This window comes from Etheostoma spectabile, chromosome 23 (assembly GCF_008692095.1).
Source record: "Etheostoma spectabile isolate EspeVRDwgs_2016 chromosome 23, UIUC_Espe_1.0, whole genome shotgun sequence".
In the NCBI taxonomy this organism is placed as follows: domain Eukaryota; kingdom Metazoa; phylum Chordata; class Actinopteri; order Perciformes; family Percidae; genus Etheostoma; species Etheostoma spectabile.
Window position 1 is genome coordinate 12887259 of NC_045755.1, and position 20269 is coordinate 12907527.

The window sequence follows — 20269 nt, forward strand, 5'->3', positions numbered from 1 at the left end:
ACGCTTCTTGCCGAGCATATAAAAATAAGAGAGAAATAACCATACATAAAATTACACATAGCTGTTGTTGGAAAAAATGCATGAAGCTCCCATGTTGTCAGTTCTAAAGATTTTTATTAAAGTTTAAAAAGTATGTTAAAATACTTTTGTCTTTTTTCTACAGATCTACAGGTATTTTACCTTTTGGCCATACACACAATATCACATGTCAGAAATGCTAACACACTATCATATACAGTATATGACATTAAAGAGGTAACGATTACCATGTTAATCCTATCAGTTTAGTGTGTTAGAATCCTAACACAGGAACACAAAAGTCTGTATGAAATGTTATAAATAGTTGTGGAAAAACCTCACTAAAAAGCCAAATGGTCAACCTGCTGGTGGTCCTGGAGGATCATTAGGATTCATCCACTGGGGAACATTATTGTCTATACAAAGTTTTTTGCAATCCATCCAATATTCACTGATATATATACTGATACATTTCAATCTGGATTTATGGCATGCCTACACACAAGTTCTCACTCAATCTCACCTTTCACCACACTGTCAAACTGCATACAGTCAGTTCAAGACTTGCACTTGTCTAATAAAAGAAAATATATTACCATTCCCTAAAGGTTGAACTGTCCCTTTTTAATACAGGACTTATTGCATGCAGCAGCCCCCACCCCCACACACAAACAATTAAATCACACACACACATAATTAAATCTCTATCATACTTAATATGCTCCATCCTCTTAGCTATCTCATTACACCAATACACAAACCTTGATCATAAAAAACAGCTGCATGTAGCTGAACGGTACCGCGGGGAACAGGGGCCTGGGAGACAGCTGTGCAGCTTCTGCTGACACATCTTTAAAAATGAATGACCCCAAAAAAACAGGCCATGCAGACAGGGCTGTGGCAGGCAGAGGGTTTCACTGATTCCATTCCCTGGGAGCAGAAATATTCATAACCACTAAACAAACTGTGTGGACAGCACGATTCCTCTATACCCACACAACGGGAAGGGCCCACATGAAAAGGCCTAAAAAAAAGCCTAGAATTAGTTTTTTTTACTTCCCATAAACATTCACTCGTGACAAAAAAGGTCTTTCTCGATTTCCAGCACAACGGTTTTACTTCTGTCTTCTTTTTCACATTATGGCTATGAAAAAAGACTTTTTTTGCTCAAAAAGTATTTTTTTTTTAAACCTAATTAACTACATCACCACAACTAAAAATGTTTCAATTATTAATCAGAAAACTAAAATATTCCTAATCTACAACTATGGGATTTAATGAAAGTTTTGTAAAGCCACTATGTGTAGGATTAAATAATTAGGATTTTCTCACCCACAAGACAGCAATGTATCCCCCTTCCCCTCCCTCTACCAAGTCAACCCAAATAGACTGAATGGGCTGAAAACAACACATGGACTGCACCAATATTTACCTGGGTTGTCTTATTCTTTACAGACAAAAACTACATCCAAACAATTTTTAAGATATAATCGCATCACATCCTTCACATGGCAGCTTTAACTTGTTAACTTGTTTTTCTCCCTAAACATTCAGCAGTTTCATCCGATTAAAACAAAATGCCAAAAAGAATTTGCAATTACTATTTGACCCACTTTATATTAAGGTTGTCGTTTGTGACACAGCATATCCTCACATTCTGGAAGTGAAGACTTGACAGAAACACTTGGCTCCCAACGTTTACAGACTCTGCTGTGGTAAACCTGCACTAAGACATCAGCATGAACTTGCTGTTTTCCCACCAAACAGGAGAATATAGTAGCATCATGAAAGAAGGCTACAGAAAAAAAGTTTGGCAAAAACACAGTGGCAGGTTTCAAATCAATAATCAAGTAGGAGATCAGCTTCTCGCTTAAAGGAACACGCCAACTTATCGGTAACCACCTCCATCTAGCCTATACTGCTCCCAATAAGTGACAAAATAACGGCAACATATTCCTATTTACATGTTGTGATTTGTATAGTCACAGCGTGTACAAATAACAAGGACACATGAGACACAGCAGTCTTCTGACCGTATACACAGAAGGCGAAGCACTGCTACTTTGACGGAGTGATTATCACTCCAACTCTGAGCGAACTCCAGGCAAACTCTCTGCTCTCACCACAGGGCTTCTCAGGTGCCGCGAGCATATCACTCCGTCCAAATAGCAGAAGTAGCAGTGCTTCGCCTTATGAGAATACTCCCAGTATGCATATGTTATTTTGTCAGTTATTGGGAGCAGTAGGCTAGATGGAGCCGGTTACTTCCAGGATCTGTGCTGTGCTAGGCTAGAAGGGGGTGCGTCAGACAGAGTTACAAAACGCACGGATATTAGAAGAGTATGTATGGATTTATCTAACTCTGGGGTATACAATAAATAAACTATAGTCCCAATACGTCAGTGTGTCCCTTCAAGGACACTGCAGCTGATAATATAGCTGCTACGGGGATCCAAAATGTGACCTTTTTCCTGGATATCACCAGACCAAGCCAAGCTCAGTAGATTGTGTGAGTAACGGTGCTCCAAAGAAAAATTCCTCATATGTGTCCTCATTCCTGGCAAATAAAGCTGATTCTGATTCTGATTTGAGACTGAGCATTGATCTGGGGAGTCTGCTCAGTATTATCTCTGCACAAGAGTTGTGACCAATGGCTCTGTATAAAACTGGACAGTCCTTCAACCAATCAGACCAATGACCCGGGTGACGTAGAAGCAACAGCGGCATCAACTGGTTGCTGCGCTTTGGTGGTTCTTGGTGGCCGCTACGTTGATTGTAAACAACAAGCTGCTTGATTGCTTCTCCATCGTCATCTTGTTAAACCCGCCAGTAGCGCGCCAGGTAGATAAGCCAGTTTGTGATTGGTTCCCGCAAAATTGTGAACTAAAGCAGGAGAATTAGACGTGCAGGTTTCCAGACCGAGCTGCAGGGCGAAATCAAATTGCAGACAGGGTGGGCGGGGTTTACCCAGTGTAACCTTTTCCATGACCGGACTCTAACCAATTGCTCGCCCAAATGCACAATACTGCCATTGTGTATGTGCCATACTCTATTTTGTTCTGTCCTGTTCTACTTTTTGTTTTTCAGACTTCATGTTAATGTTGTCAGTGTGAAAGAAATGGTATATTATTTTCCTATCTGTAAGCTAAATATGAAGGATCAGCAAACAGCCAGTTGGCTTAATAACAGGAAAAAAGAGGAATACAGCCATCTCTGTCTTTATAAGTTCTGAAGTTATTCACTGTATTGCTAAGGATTGATCGAGGCTCCCAGTGAGGCTACGAGCTCGGTAGTTTCACTGTAGGCAAATTCTCCGACCGGAATATTATCAGTGAATAAATAAATAAATAAAAACGGGGCTGATTGTTGTCCATGGAGCCTACATGAAAAACATTTTTGGTTAGTAACCGTCTGGGGTCATTTTGCTTTAATTGTAAATTCCAGTTAAAAATTACAGATTTAACTCAAGAGACATGACGTGATCATTTTCTGCTAAGCTAACCGGCTGCTAGCTTGATATTTTAACTTACATGAGAGTGGTTTCAATCTTCTCGTCTAACAGTCAGGAAGAAAGCAAATATGTGTGTTCTCCAAAATGTCAAACTATTCCAATACATTTTTCTGAAATTTGATACTGACAACATGGGATAAAAAAACAAAAACATGATTATGCAACTGTAAAGCACATCTTGTTGCGTAACCCAACCACTCGATATGAAACCTGTGATTGTAGTGTAAAAAGTTTTAAATATCGAATCACAAGTTGCACACACTGTTCAAATGTAAGCTGTGTAGCAGGAAGAGCACAGTGTCAAAGATTCAGATGTTTTCTGTTGGCAACAACTGCAGTTTATTTGAACCAGAACAAAGTATATCTTTAAAGAATGCTTAGAGATCTAAAAACTAATTGGTCATTACACAAACAGACCAATATTTACATGAAATATCAGCTTCTTTCATCATTTAGATAGGATGGAATGAGAGCATGAATCAGAATGTAATGGAAAGAGATTAAAAAATCTGTGTACCGAAAGAACATACACATTTAAAAATCATCATGCTTACTCAAAATTCACACATTGTCACATCTCACTCATTCACAATACTGGGCAGGAGAGAACCAATAAACAAGGTGCAAATAAGAAACATCACAATGAGTAAAAAGAAGTGTACAAGTCTCGGAGAGAGCCACGTGTGCATTTGGACTGCAAATTATTAGATTCTGTTTCACTTGTCCAGCAGAATGTAGCTCTCTTTGATTTAATTTTACACGATATCAGGGGTCACTATCACATATCGGTTGATCCGCAGATCAAAGAAAATCAAAACCACATTTAAGAGCATGTTAAGCATTACAAATATCCCTCGTTTGAATGATCCTTCTTGCCTTAATACATCTCAAAAGGCACTGGACCTTATTCCGTTGTCAGAGTAAAATAAAAGCATAAAGCATTAACTATCGACATGTTCGGTACCTTGAGTAGACGGAGTAGTATTTTCAAGGATTGGGGTACACTCCATGCACTTTCCATGCAGAGTCACCCTTTTGTTGCGGTATCGACAATATGGCACAGTCACATTTATCACTTTTAAATAACACTTTTTAAAAGAAAGAAATGATTTCAAATCAAGTTTTTCGTCAGCAAGACCTGCAAGTACAAAAAAAACACAACTGTCGTGTCTGTCGTGTTGGCTTCTACGTAAGCAAGGTTGTTTTTCCCCTTGTGCACAAAAATATGTTAAAAAACAACAAATCACAATTAGAAAAGTAGCACAGCACATAGGCTCAATTATTTCTGTTCTCAGACGCACGTGTCCAGCATCTAAAGGAAAAAAAAAAGCCAGCCGTTAAAATGCCATTTTGGGACATTGAGTCCACAAGTCTTTTTCTGTCACTACTTCACTTTATATCAGTATCTCGCCATTTGAGAGCACAAGGACAGTGCGAGAGTGGGTATCAAAGAGAGCACTGTTCCCTTGGCTTGGCACTTGGCAAGTATAGTACACATACCAAAAGACAACTTTTCTTTTTTTTTTTTTACCTAAGAAGTCTGTTTGTTAGTGGATCATACCAAACAGACAGTCAGGTAATAACGTCCACTTCGAGGTGAGGTACCTACTGGTTACAAATGTTGATAATACTTTCTCCCTTCTCTTCAGGGCCACTGATGAACCTTTACAAAATAATTCACATTAACTCCTGAAAAACACATTTTGCATAAGCAGTACGTTGACACCACAACTCAATTTCCCTTTCCAGTGAAGGGTTTAAATGCAACTTGGCTAAACATTCTGGGGTAAATAGTACTTAAGACTCCATTTCTAATAGGTCCTGCTCTGAACAGAGCTCAATTTGGCACCGGAGAATGCCAATCAAGCGCTCGGTTGAAGAAAAGCAGAGAAAAAAAAATCCTTTCATACACGTTCTAGCTAGCTTTCACTCTGTCTACCCGCCTGCCAGTCTTTTTTTTTTCTCCATTAAATTTCAGTCCCTTTCAAGTTACTAGGTACCAGGACAGCATTATCTCTCCCTTGTCCCTACCATTTTGCCAGTGTTTCAGTGCCTTTTATTATTCCTCCTGGTCCTCCGCCCCCTTCTTTCTCTGTTTGACAAAGACCCAGAGGGAGGTTTGGTCCAGCTGCCCCATAGTTCAGTCAGATACAGTAGTCAACTTACAAAAAACTAAAACCCCCACCCATCCAACCCCACCCACTTTCACCCTATTAGTCACGGTTGAGGCTTTCTACAAAACACACAGCCACGCAGACCCGGAATCTTAGAAACAAGTGGAGGAGATTGTTTTGAGAGTGTGTGTGTGTTTGGCTGCATGTGTCTGTGTGCATTCTGTCCCCGATGCTGACGGTCTGGGTGGAGGACATTCTCATTATAATTAGGGATAAGCTAAGGGGGGCGGGGGTCAGCAGCCGTGTGTTTGGACACAGGTGCAGTACCTCAAAAGGAACTATCTGCACCCATTTTGGTAATGACATCAACTTCCTGCCACTTAACCACTGCCACTTAACACCCCAAATGTTTTCATCTGCTTCCTGTAGCCCACTACACATCAGCTGTCCCTTCACTTATCAAGAAGCTCTAACTCCCACCTTCCTAAGGGGGACAGCGTCCCACTCTCATGCGCAGTGTACCGCTTTTGTGCAGGTGCCAGAGCTGGACAAACTCCTCAGGCATGGCATGGAACCATTTATAGGGCAGGATGTTGTCGTAGTAATGATGGCTGACTGGCTGCTCGTCCAGGCCGACGGAAAACGGCCAGAAGCCGTAGGCCGTCACCTCCTCGCACAGCCCCAAGGCCAAGCTGACCAGGAAGAGCCCTGTGGAGAGGCGTTTGGCGTGCACGGCGCGGGCTTTCCAGAATTTTCCCACTGTGCGCAGGAATTCAGGATTGGCAAAGAGCATGGTGAGGTTGGAGGAGGTGTCCGCCAGGGCGTAATATGCCCGCAGTGACAGGTCGGTGCCAGGCTTCATAGAGAACGCTGGCATGTAGATGTAGCTGGAGCCGTAGACCTTCATACTGTCCACAAAAGTTTTTCTCGACCAAAGAAGGTTCTGAAATCTGAGAGACAGAGTGATAAGGAGAAAGAATGGGTGTTATTCTATAGTTGTGTCACTTGTGAGTGATGACTCATCTGGAGAGCTGTGTGCACCCTTTTCCCTTTCCTACCTACTCAAAAAAGAAAAGAAAAAGAAAACAAATGGAAATGGATTTCCTGTGTTGTCGCATGTTACACTACAGGAAACTATAGGGGATTCTGCCACTTGCCCTCAACCTCATACTACATCTCCTCAAATCACCACACTGATTCCACAACATAACTCATTAGCTATGTACGCTAGAGCAGGGTTTTTCCAGCATAGAATTTTTTTTTCGCGCCCCCCAAAGAGGTTTTAGCCAGCACAAAAGGAAAATCTGTGCAAAAATACGAAGAATTGAGAGAGAAAAATCCTCTCCACTCTGTTTAAGAGCAATTTACCAAACAACGGTGGAAAAGCAGAGCATAAACTTGAATAGGAGCGCTAATATCAGTTTTACCGTCCAGAGTCTGGCTGGGTTGGACACCCTGCTGATTTTAACGGTGGTATTTAAATGCTAATTAATTCTCTTAAGCAGTTTTGTTAATTGGGGGTTTCATTTACTCAAGCGTAATAGACCTTATCAAAAATAACAGGAAAATGGATAGATATCTTTCACATAAGGTAACACAGACTCATTGCCTTTACTGTATGTAAACCAAAGCTTATGCTGCGTTCCAGGCAACCCACAACCCTTGTTTTCACAACCTTCTACCCGTGAAAGTACAGATCGTTGTACTCCCAGTTACAGTTTTGACGTCATGCACACATAAACAACAATGGCAACCCCTGTTGATGCTGTAGAGACGCCGGTGGTTAAAGGAGAGAAATGTAACATAGAAACGTAAAGTAAATCCGCACATTGAAATCAAAACATTACATTTATTATTGTGTACTACTACAGGTTAAGTTTGTTAAATGAAGCCCAAAATATGTCGACGACTAGAAATCGCTATTATCAGCTGGCGCTAGCTAATGTCATCGTTATGTAGCCGCTAGCTAACGCTAGCTAGCAGGGTTTGTTGTGACTTTGCCGGGAACTCTACCAAGTTGTGAGTCGTGACTTGAAGTTTTAACAAATGCTGTAAAAACAGGTGCAGGGTTTGTCTAAATCAGGAAAAACCCTGCACTAGTGTGCTCAAACTTACTCTGTACATTTATGTGTTGTGTTCTGTTAGTTATCAATATCTCTGCAAAAATGATGGGCGTTTTGTTTGAGAACAGATTTGATTTGTTTACCTTTTCTCTATGATGCTGGGGTTGGCTGTCACCAGGTGCGTTCTGGTTCCCACATCCTCCACATATTCCTTTGAAAGTGGTGGAAGGTTACACCTAAATCAAACAAAACACACAGAGTATATTTAACAGTTCACACTAGAGGTGTTGAAATTAATCATTGCATCGATTATTGCCTACTGATGTGACTTGTTAATTTTCCAATCGTTGCTTTTTTGCCTTTTGTCTGTTGTGTTCAAACTCCGCTACATTCAGGATGTGTCTTTTTTTAAGACCAGATACAATAAAAAAAGGGGAGTTCATATACATCTGACTGCTTGAATTTGTTGATGAAAACCATGTGTAGCAATATATAATAATATTGAGGAGGTGACGCATCATGATGCATCAGGACACACAAAATCGCACCCATGGTTATGATTTATATAATTAGGAACTTACAGTACAAACAGTTAAAAAGGATTTATTATAGTAATAATTAATAATATATTTTTTTTAATAGACAGATCTGTTTATCACAGCGAGCAGAGAAGCAACATGTCCGGCCAACGTGGTTTTGTGTGTTTGTGTTTGCAATAGCATGTCAAATCATTAATGACTTGTGAAGTAATGGAGCTAATGACAATACTACAGGCAGCAACAGCAGGAGAGATATCAAAAGTGGAATGACATGGCTGAGAAGCGGTTGCATAACAAAGCCAGCAGTATAGTTGTCATATTTGATCTTTAATAACTGGAGTGACAATGTCGCTTTGTACTTATTCCAGGGATGACTAGTTAAACATATTAACATATTTGACATAAGACAAGTTTCTCTGTGTCATCAACAAACAGTGTCTCAGCTTCAGTAATAATGGTAATTTAAATTGACAACGACATTACCGTCCAAAACTTACATTTAGTGTTTGCAAGATAATGTGTTTAGTAGAGTAAATTACAACAATTATGGAATAATTACCTCCTGCAAGCCTCATACTGTATGTGGTTAATCACATCAGAGCTGTTTATGATCAGCAGATGGAGGAAATAAAGGACAGCTGGAAAGGAGTCTTTGTTTTTTGTGAATGTTAAATATTGCCATTGTGTCCTTGCTGTAATGTTTCTTCCCTCCGCCCTGTTTGCTTCAAAACTATTGATAAGCTCCCGCTATAGTTAAGGTTCAGCTATCTCAGTAACCATACTGCTAGCTTTTGGGTTACTCCCTAATGTTGAGTCTTTCTTTCAATTTTCTGGCCATCTCCAGTCAGTTAAATCTGGTTGCCTGAACCACTACTGTCGATTATTGTGTAAATGGGGCTTAAAAGTGTTAGATCACAGTTGGTTAGAAATTGGTATATATGATGACAAGACATTTTCTTATCTCCACCAGGCATAACTTACAGTGATGTTGACTGGCTGGTAAAATTATCTTATTGAAACGGTCCATTTCAGACTCAGCGTAACAAATATTTGACCCCAAAATGGAATTCTGTTGGTTTGTAGGTTTGTAGGTTTTATCAAACCCTGAACGAGCGGTAATTGGCATGCGCTATGACTCGACTATCTAGAATTCATTGTTATTAGATGGGTTGGGACTTAGGCTTATAGTGCATTGCACCTATTGAAACTGTGTATTTTTCGCTTATCCAGATTGCTTACTGTACATCAAAGCAATTTTAAGGTGCTAATCTTTGCCAATAAAGTCCCAGGATACATATTCAAGTGCGCGTTTGAGGATACACTTTCTTATACCTTGTACCAAAGAGGTACTCAGATGCTGGGAAACTAGGTAGAGTTATGGAGAATCTTATCATGCTCTTTTGAGGGCTGGGAGCAATTATGGTCAACCACATCACCTCCTCTGATTGAACTACCAGTTTGGTAATTAAGGCAGAGGGTCTAGAGGTGGAAAGCGCAATATGTTGCTGAAGGCAGATGGGTCTCTTTGCAACAATATCACCCCTGCTAAACTGGGAACAAAACAAGATTCAGTTTAAGCCTTTAGGTACTTGTATGAACACAAGTCACAGACAATTCAGAAAAACAGTGGAAAAAAGGCTTTTGTGGGTCACTGATGAAACTTGGGAAAAAGAAGGGGACAGCTGAGACAGCTGTAAAATAAAACTGATCTTCGTGACAGAACAGACAGCATATTGTCTGCATCCTTCTGTTTGAGTTGAAGTTTAAATGTCATGCATTTTTCCCTCCGCTCAAGGTCTAAATTTAACAACACATTAGCTCTCTCTCTCTATGGAGTAGTTGTTACATTTTAAAGAAGGATTATAGCTTCCTTTGAGGTTGTTTCTTCCTTAATCAAAACCAATAGAAATGCATCTCTTTGATTACTTAGAAAAAAAACTTTTTCGCATATTCAAAAATATGTAAATGATTCTCCTTGTGTGATTCCAACGAAGTCCCCGTCACCTAACATGCTCCTATACCAGCATCAAGTTTGTTTCAGTGAGTGTTCCCCTTTAATTTTGCTCCACCAGTTTTATTCTGCTTAACGCATTTCTGCTCATCGCCTCCCTCATCTTAGTGTTTTACTAGGCGCTGACTCATGCCTTACCTCTTTTTCTCCCTTGCCCTCTCTGTGACCCATTTTTTTCTGTCTCTGTCTTTCTTTCTCTTGCCTACAGTCGACACCAGCACTCGTTTTCATTTATAGCTGAGGGTGATTGGCTACTCTCTTAGGCACAGGCAATTCACATTGAGAGGAGCGGTAAAGCAGTCATATCCAATACACACGCCTGCATTGACAGCCCCGCAGAGCGCCTTGTGTCTCACCGCATGATGAAGTCGGCCTGGTCAATGTCCTGTCCACATTTGCTGCGTCGGAGAATGCCACCGTTGCCCACCACCGCACACTTCTTCAGGGGCAGCTGCAGAGGGTTGCCCTGGGCAGAAGGAAATATGCAGCTCTGTTAGGATACACACGAGCATGTGAACATAAACACACAAAGCCACGTCCACACATGCACAAAAACAAATATTCATTTTCTCTCAACTTAGATCCCAAAATGAAGGTCACCCTGTGTTCAGCTATGCGCAGCACCTTGGCCTACTGCTAATTTCCCTTTTCAGCATCTTGTGCTGACAGATAAACCAGTGCGGAGAAACGAATTGAGGAAGTGAGTCAAAGTTATTCAATTTATGAACCAGATTCCGTTTCTTAGACACGTACCAAGAGAAAAGTCTATATTTATACATAGTAAATGTTTGAATGAAAAACACACAATTTACATATCTTTGCCGTTCCTATTCTTTTGGCTAAAAATTTGAACTGTTTATTTATTACTTTTAGATTGTTAAGTGTTATGACTTCTATACTAGCTTGCTAACTAGTTTTTACACACTCCATCGCAAGATGTGGTGCTCAGATGTTAGAGCTGAATCAATATGGGGACATATTGTATAGTACTTGTTTATTAATTTGTATTTCAGTAATTAGTTGAGCCACTTCACAATCTCTCCAGCATACAACCTGAAGTACCTACTTGGGTACAAGTAACCCATGGGGTGGGAATCACTGCCCTATCATCATCTCAATTGATGTATATTGTTGTGTAGGTTAGTATTAAAGCTGTTAAAGAGAACACTGAAATACCACGCTTCATGAAGCAAGGGCCAAAAATGTCTTTCTTTTTTGCCATGGCTGCATTTAAGTCAGAGGCATGGATTACACGAGATGGCGGAAACAATTGTGCTCATTATTCTCCTGCACACACTTGAGTATATACACACACACACAAACGTACACACACATCTCCTTGCCTCAGGGTCTCTTTTAGACCGTGACAGGGGGTTGAGTCAAAGGACAATACCCTGCTAACAGCACATCAAGGAGGGGAGGGGAACCAGCAAGTTGGGCTGATCATTTGAGAGGGGGACACTTATTACAGTAGCATGTGGTCCAGCTATTTCTGGAACGTTATTAATCCAATATCTTGACAGATTTTGGTTTGGGTTGTTCATTCATCTAGGGCTTATTTAATGTGTTAATGTGTTATTTAATATGTTGATTATTCTATCAATAAATGTATTAATCCATGTTTTTTTCTGACAGTCTGACCAACAGCCCAAAGTTAAAAAGATATTCAAGTTGCCTTGATATAAAACAGAGAAAAGCAGCAAATCTAACATTTGAGAAGTGGAACCAGCTATTGTTTTGACATATAGTTTGGTTTTTCAGTGTCGCTTTCATAATGAAAGCAAAGCAGACCCTCTGTGTGCATGCGAAAGAGCAGATATACTTTGTAGATGAACAACCAGGGGGAGGGGGAAAAAAGCACAACAGGTCATTGCAGTCCTCAAATTGACTGGTTTTATAAGTCCCAGGGTCCAGGTATAGACAATGGGGTGATTGGGTTTTTGCAGTTGCGGCCCCAAGACTCTGGAACAATTTACCCCCTGCTATTCACACTGTTACAGACGTAGCTCTTTTTAGGTCCAAACTCAAAACCCATTTGTTTAGAATGGCTTTTAATACGTAGTAATGGTGTGACAATTTCAATCTCCTCCTCATGTTTCTATGTAACCTTTTCAGATTTTACTGTTATCTATGTTTCATTCTTTTTGTTATAGGATATGTTGTTTGATTCTGATGTGAAGCACTTTGGATACCTGCTGGTTGCTGTAAAGTGCTATAGACCCTTTCAATGGAATTCCATTGCTAGGCAACAGCCTAGCCCCTTGTTAACTTCCTGTCAGTTGATGCGATTCACATACACACTGCAACACGAAATCAACTTGGGTCCATTTAGAATGTTTATTTTTTACACCGGTGAAAAGGCCTAAATAAATAAATCTTAATTGATTGATTTGAAATTGGGAAACATTTTAAGTTGGAAAAATTGCAATATATCGCAGAATATTGCAATATGTTGAAAATCGCAAGTACATCACATAAGTATCGTGATGAAATCCTATCGTGAGGCCTCTGGTGATTCTCACCCCTATGATCAACAATATATTGTACTTACTTACAGATTTTTATGTGTAATTGTCAAACTTTTTAAGATGCTGAAAATAAAATATGAGATCACAGGAATATATTGTCCAGTGAACTGTATGTATGGAAGCTCTGTGTGAGCCATTGAACTAACCAGTAATTAACTGTCAAAGCCCTAATTGGCACATTCCCTGGCAGATGCCCAGATTCTGTAGCTGTTGCCAGCTTGGCATGGTGTGGCTGGCTGTCTGTGGTTAAACCTGCAATCACAGCACTGGTAGTTGAAAAGGTAGAGAGGGCGTGTGTGTGTGTGAGCTTGTGCTTTGTCCCTCCCACCTAACTACCAGTTACTTCCTTCTGGGATACACACATACAACTGGCCACAATTAGAGCCCGACCGATAAAGGACTTTTAAGGCCGATACAAATATCTGGTTATCTAAAAATCCGATATATCGCCCGATATGTACATTTTTTAAAGGGGTGATAGAATGGTTGTATAGAGTATATCACGCTGTTCTTTGAGGTTCCTGATAGGGTAGTACATTTGTTGGGCTAAAAATGTTGTTTAGCTGTTCTTTTGGCCCTCACACCACCCTGCTAAATTGACCTGGCTTCTGCCCTATATGGTCTGCTCCTGAATATTTAAATAGCTGCGCGCTGATTGGTTGGTGTGCAACGAGCTTTGCTGCGGCACAAAACATGACTAAACAACAAGGTGGCGATAGCATGGTTACCGTATCTGTTTGAGCCTGAATCAGAGGAAGGATCTGACACGAGGAGCAACCTGCCAGTAAATTGGAAATGACTTCTTCAGACTGGTAGTTTTGTCATTTAGCATTTACTTGCTTTTTCAACATGAGAGGTTTGTTGTCACATAGTGTATACTCCCACTTCAGTGTTGTAGCCTAAGAATAACTTTGTATTAGCCTTGTTTTTAGTATTGTAAGCAACATAACTTATTAATTTGCACATGGACAAATATTTTACAACTTGTACCCTCGCAATTTCAGTCAAGATGTCCAGTTGGCAGAAAAGTTAGTGGCCAGTTCATAGAGCTGCTCTCAACGAAAGTCTCTTAGTCACATTGTAACATTTGTTACCGTATACTCTCCTGCTGAATAGTGATTGATTGTGATTATGAGTTACGTACATTCTTTACCACCCAGAAGTAATGTTATCTTACAACAGGACGTCCATTTAGCTGGACAGGAGCCTTTTTCTGTTCAGTTTGTATGCTACGTCTAATGTTATCTTGGAACTACTATCATGCAGATTAGATCATCTGACTATGAGATTATTACCTTCTTAACATGTAGTAATCTAATGTAGTATCTTACCTTGGCAGGTGTTCTTGTGGAAACTGTGCACACATGCCCAGGAGAGAGAAATATGTTGCCAATAAATACCTCAGTTAAATAAAACTAGAGATACATTAACTCAAGCTACTTTATGCTTTCTCGCATCAACATTATGAAATAAACAACAGGCTCATTATGTTTGTTTTTACAGGTCAGAAGAATAAGAATGACCTAGATTCCTGAGGAGATAACTGTATGGCTCACCATCCTGGCCTTCATCCGTGCCTCAATATATTCTTTGCAAAATGCAATGAATATTACAGAGTTGACCATGGCCAGTTGAGAATCAGATGGATGGAAAGGTGAAGCCAATTTGATACCACTGTTAGCAGTTCAAGTATCTAAATAAAATGTTTATAACAATACGCATTGATTATTGATTCAGCATTATTACAAAAACACGTATTATCAAGACAACAAAATTACTTTATTTTGTTCAAAACAATCATCATTACTCTTAAATCTAAAAAATGTGATTGTCCACTACAACCCTGTTCTCTTGTAGGCAATGCAGACACAGGGCTTATGGACTTTGTGAGCTGGTGCTGGGTTTTCTTGGTAGAAGTGTCCGTGCCGTGACCCTCTTGTGTCGTGCAGCGTGGAGGGAGTTTTGGATTCAGGGCAGTATGTCGGGTTGGGTGCTGCGAGCTGAGCACACAGGTCCTGGGGCACAGGACTGCTCCAGATAAGGAAGGGGGTCGTGGATGATCTCCTCAAACACCAGTCGCATCAGGTCTAAGACAGCCTGTTGTGTGTGAAAAGTCATTTTAGCACCTATATCATTGCACATTCAGATGTTGTTTGCAGTGTGTGAAAGTTTTTTGAGTGCCGATAAGATGCAATTTAGTATTTTTGTTTGTAATAAAAAAAATATTAAACTACAAACTTTTGTCTCTGTCTTCACTTCTTTGACGGGTGTAACCTCCCTGTTGGCCTTTGGGAACAGACGTCTGTACATTAGTTTCCCCTTGGCTGTCTTCCGTTGTTGCTGCAAGATACAATCAAACAAAAACATAAATATTGTAACATAACTGTATTACCTTACACACACCAAGCAAAATACTCCAGTTGACTCATAGCAAAAAGCAGTTGCTAAACCTCAAGCTGTGCCAAAGCAGGACTCTAACCAGTGTTGTTACAAGTGTCTTACAATGGGAGCAGCTTAAATCTGAAATGATTTAACATTTTATGGCCGGCCATTAGGCTGATGTCTCTAGACCATGTTTGTGTCTCAATCCTTCACTGAACAAAACCAGTTTCTGCAGACAATTTGTCCCCATTCACATTTGCCTTTCTAAAGACTGTTTGTGTGAATGACAAAGTTCATAGGGCGTGTACATACCTGCAAAAGGCATCGTCAACACACAATCTAGCATTCAGTCATACCTGTTGTATACAAACACATTCCTGCCTATTGTCCAAATTATTTTCACCAGCCCCCCCCACAAAAGGAAATGCAATTGATTGAGATCAGACCAATCAGTGATAATCCAGATGAATAGTTCTATTCCTACTTTAAATAATCACTAATGTGTTGGTAATGGCTCACATATTTGATAAAAGTCACTCACTCATCATGATAACATTAGATAACACTGCTCTGCTAAATGCTACCCAGTCACAATGCTACACAAACACTATAAGACGTCTGGTTTGTAAGAATAATTAGAAAGGTTACCTTGTATGATATGTGCGGTCTTGATGTCTTATGAGACAGTTGTGTCCCCCGAGATGACACACTCGGAGCATCTGTTTGGCAAGCTGCATCTTTCGCGTCTTGTCCTTGTGACATAGCGTTGCTCTGAAATAAAAAACAATGCAAATCATACATTGCAGTCTGTATAAACACTGTTTCACGAGATTGACAGATATCATATGAAATGATAACGTTTCCAGTTCTGTTGGCGAAGCAAACGGGATAACAGAGTAGCTAGCTAGCTGAGTAACGTTACAGCTTAGCGCTAACGCTAGCTAGCAACCAAACGATCATGATTCTACTCAGCTGCAGTTAGCTTTCTTGCTGAAATCAATAAAAATGAACCTGACAAAGTGGACAAAAATGCATGGTGAACTATAGATGGAGTACATGACAACACGGGGTATTTTTCGAATGGAACAGTTAGGAAAATGAAACGTTAGCCCCTTTGCCATTACAGTTATCAAACACATTCAGCCTATGCTAGCTACAGGATACCTAGCATTGCCAATGTTACTGTTAATGACGAAACCTACTTACAGCTTGTGGTTGGGATGACCAGACAGTCGGAACAGCAACAGCAGCTTAGCAAATCCCTTAAATTGTCCAAAGTTTTGAAAACTGTCTTTGGTGAAAACGTTCCCTGGGATCTCCTTATAAACAGCAGCCGAGCCCGTCAAGTGGTTGCTTCCTTGGGAAGGCTATGAGAAGTGTCACCGTTCCTTGTACAGCCTGGAACTCTGCATTTACGACCTGGTTATTGTCATTATCTGGGAAATATTCCAAACTTTTTCTTAGTAAATCCCGTCAGAGTACACAAGCAGGTTCTCAGTCGGACATCTAACTGAGCTAACGCTAGCTCCATTAGGAGCTGGTTCAGGTCAGTGGCCTGTGTGTAGATGTTGGGGCTGGACCGTTCTCTTATACGGCCATGGGCGTGACAAAGCTAATGGTCTGAGATCCTGACGTCATCTTTTGGCTTTGGTGAGATTCGCCGTTTTCAGCGGCAGATTCAAAATGTGGGATTTTCAGAGGAAAGGCATGTCAATGGGATTTAAAGCTTTTGTATGTCATATTACCCACCCAAACTGTACGGTTATTCACATATGACAGGGTAAAATCGGTTTTGCATTCTATCACCCCTTTAAATCCAGAAACGCATAACAAGACGTACACAGATTTCCCTAACATTAGTTATTTATGAGTTCTCACTAAAATAGTAAAATGATGATTTTTTTTATTGTCACAACAGAACAGAGGAACATCAAAATATAAGTTCTGATAAATAAAATGTATAAAAATACAAACTTAAGATATGAAACTTAAGGTCCTTTGAACAAAAACACATTAAAAAAAGTGCGAGCGCTGCCAACAGGGACGTTGTAGAGCGCCCTCTGATGGACAAACTATGCAACGCCAAAACTCATAACATGGTTTATCGTCCGTTTATATTCTTTTTTTAAATATTCATTTATCAGGATCACTTATTTGTCATTATAAATGATTCTGATTAATGAATATTAAAAAAATACTATATATATATATATATATATATATATATATATATATATATATATATATTTATATTTATATTTAATCACCTATTATAAATACCGATACCAATAGTTTTGGAAATGCCTAATATCGGTTGGGCTCTAGCCACAATATAATAATTGCAACCACACCTTAGTGCTTGTAAGTTCCTCTACCACTTCCTCTACATGGACAATGTGCTGCACTGGAGTCTGAAACACTAAAAACCAGCTACATCCCAGTGGCACAGAGTTGTGACTTAACACAGTGAAAAGATTAGCTTACATAACTCAACATGTGTGTGGACAAGGAATGTATGACAGGAAACTTATGCCCTGCATAAAACTAGTATAACATAACTTTTTAGGATTCAGTTTAAAAGGGTACATTCATCCCAAATTACAATAAAATGCATCATCATCCTGCTTTTTTCTTGTGGGGTCGAGCCATACAAATACGTTTGGATTCATTTAATGAGGATTTGACATATCTGTTTCCTAGATTCTACCAGCGCCCTAATAATGTAGATTAATAAACCATTACTTCTAGGAAGAGACAATGCTGTTGAGCTTTTCAAATGAAAATGTTTTCAAATGTTTTGTTGTGTGTAATATGGACTAGGGCCACAATTAAAGATAATTTTCAGGGGCAAACTAATGTGTTGATTATTTTCCCTATTTTTTCAATAAAATGTCATAAAACGGTAAATAAAAAAAGAAAAAAGTGATGTCTTTAAAATGCTTGTATTGTCCAACCAGAAGTCAAAATTCCTAAAATGTTAAGTTTACAATCATATAAAATAGAGAAAAGAACCACATCTTCAAATTTGAGAAAGCTGGAAGTGGAAAATATTTGGCATTATTGCTTGAAAAATGATCCAAATAGTTGCATATTAATCTTCTCAATTGAATAATCAATGAATTAACACCTTGTATTAGAGCTAATCTGGCTGAATTAATGTATTCTGATTTTACAGCATAAACACTTATCAGCAATAAAACAGAATGGAAAAACCTGTTAATTAAACCATTTAAAACCTATTGCAGTACGTTCACGCACCCACACCCACACTGTGGTTCAGCTCGGCCACTCTCGCTTTATACTCTCATTTCTTCATTTATTCGCTCTCACCTCCCCCATCCCTCATGAATGAACATGCCCAGCTCACGCCTGCAAATTAGGGTCACATATTCATCGCATTTACCAACCAGGATATTAGACCACAAATCTGTGGCATCAGTAATAGGGATCCAATATTCATTATTAGTGAGGTGTATTGTCCCTGGATCCTAAAACCACGGCAACCAAAGGTTCTCATTTAGTCCTTTTTTCAGACACAAACACCCTCATCCACATGCGCACCCACACACAAGCATGAATCTATGTAAAAATAGCCCTTATCTGGATACAGATACACATCCACAGAGGCATAAATACATAGGTCCATGTTTGCACAACGCTACATTCTCGACATGGAAAAGAACGAGAAAATAACGTGGGAGTGAGACACTTGAGGCACACACTCCTCCAGCTTTAATTCATGGTTTAAACAACTCCATTAGACAAAGTGGAAACGTAACACAACAGGACAGATCCTCTTGAACAATAAACACAAAGCCTGAACCTTTGTCCTCATCTGCACCTTTCCAACTGTAACACATCCTGCCCGTATAGAAATGAGAAAGAAAAAGTGAAAGATGCACATCCTAGTGAATATTGTAAAAGTGAAAGACTAAGATGGAGTATCTTACTTTCATCCTTGCTTTTAACTGTCTATAACTGTCTCGATGTTCTAACTGGCAAACACGACTTAGTATTGACTGAATAGTGTCTATCTGCAGCACTGCCCATCTCCCCGTCTCCATCGATCAACAGGGACCCACGTTAAAGCCCACAGCCCCCACGGCAGTGTCGTGTTGCATTGAGTGGGAGCAAAATCACATTCCCTCTTCTGGTCTTTTGAATAACACAGTTGCCTGTCTCATTGTCTCAGTGTGTCTCCTGGAAAGTCTGTGGCTCTCAAGAGGGGAAAACAACCCTTTTTCTATATGGAGTTGTTATGTAACATACCTGCACAAAGAGTGGGTAAGTCTCATTGTTGACGGTGTGCGAGTGGTAAAACTCGCCATCGTACCACAGGACCTTGCCCATCGGCGAGTTCTCCTTGGTCACTGCAAACATCCTCTGCGGATCGCAGCACTCTGTCAGCAACTTCCTGTGCAGAGAGGATGTGGGAAATAATAAAGTCTGGTCTCTGGTCTTTGTCACAAATTGGATTTAACAGGACATCTGGGATTCTGGTAATAGACAGGCTACATAATGCATAATTATATGCCAAGAGACAGCTAGAGTAGGATGTGTGTAAAGGCCGTGACACACCAACCCGTCATTATTATCGGCCGTCGGACAGTCTGGCGAGATCTGTGACTCGAGTATGTTTGGTGTGTTCTGTGCCGTCGGCCTTCATTTGGGCCATATTGACATGTTGATTCGGAAGGTGGGCAGTCGGAATCAATGACCAATCTGATTGGTGGAGTGCCCCCCCCCCAGAAATGACGAGTGGGAAGAGCGCTACAAACGCCTCTCAAAATCTGATGAAGATCTTTTAAACTGCCCTTTGTCGATCTGAAATGAAGAGAGATTCAGCATCTGCATTGCCTATCTTTCGCTCCGAATGTTTTCAGAAACACGTTTTGGTGAAGTATTTTCGTAAAATATGAGATCGTATTCCGAAGGAGCCGCCATGACAGTCCGGCTTTGAAATTCCCACGTGACGCGTTCTTCCAATCAGCTGTCAGTTTTCATTTTTTGGGCGACAAAACAAATTAGCACCACCGGCTGATAGAATCATGTCGGTATCGCTTCGGTGTGTTCTGAGGCACTTTTTTTGGACAAACTCGGGAA

The 20269-nt window shown here is 40.1% G+C and overlaps 1 protein-coding gene across 1 annotated transcript in view; it reads right to left on the reverse strand.

Moving 5' to 3' along the window:
• Positions 1-4737: 4737 nt before the first annotated feature.
• The window catches only part of st8sia1 (ST8 alpha-N-acetyl-neuraminide alpha-2,8-sialyltransferase 1), a 17339-nt gene continuing 1807 nt past the window's right edge, over positions 4738-20269 (reverse strand). Inside the window, exons 2-5 of the mRNA XM_032505363.1 lie at positions 19436-19580; positions 10613-10722; positions 7850-7942; positions 4738-6593 (exon numbers count right to left, since the gene is read on the reverse strand). Of these exons, the coding sequence (XP_032361254.1) occupies positions 6128-6593; positions 7850-7942; positions 10613-10722; positions 19436-19580 (814 nt within the window). The 3' untranslated portion in view covers positions 4738-6127. The remainder of the gene's footprint in view (positions 6594-7849; positions 7943-10612; positions 10723-19435; positions 19581-20269) is intronic.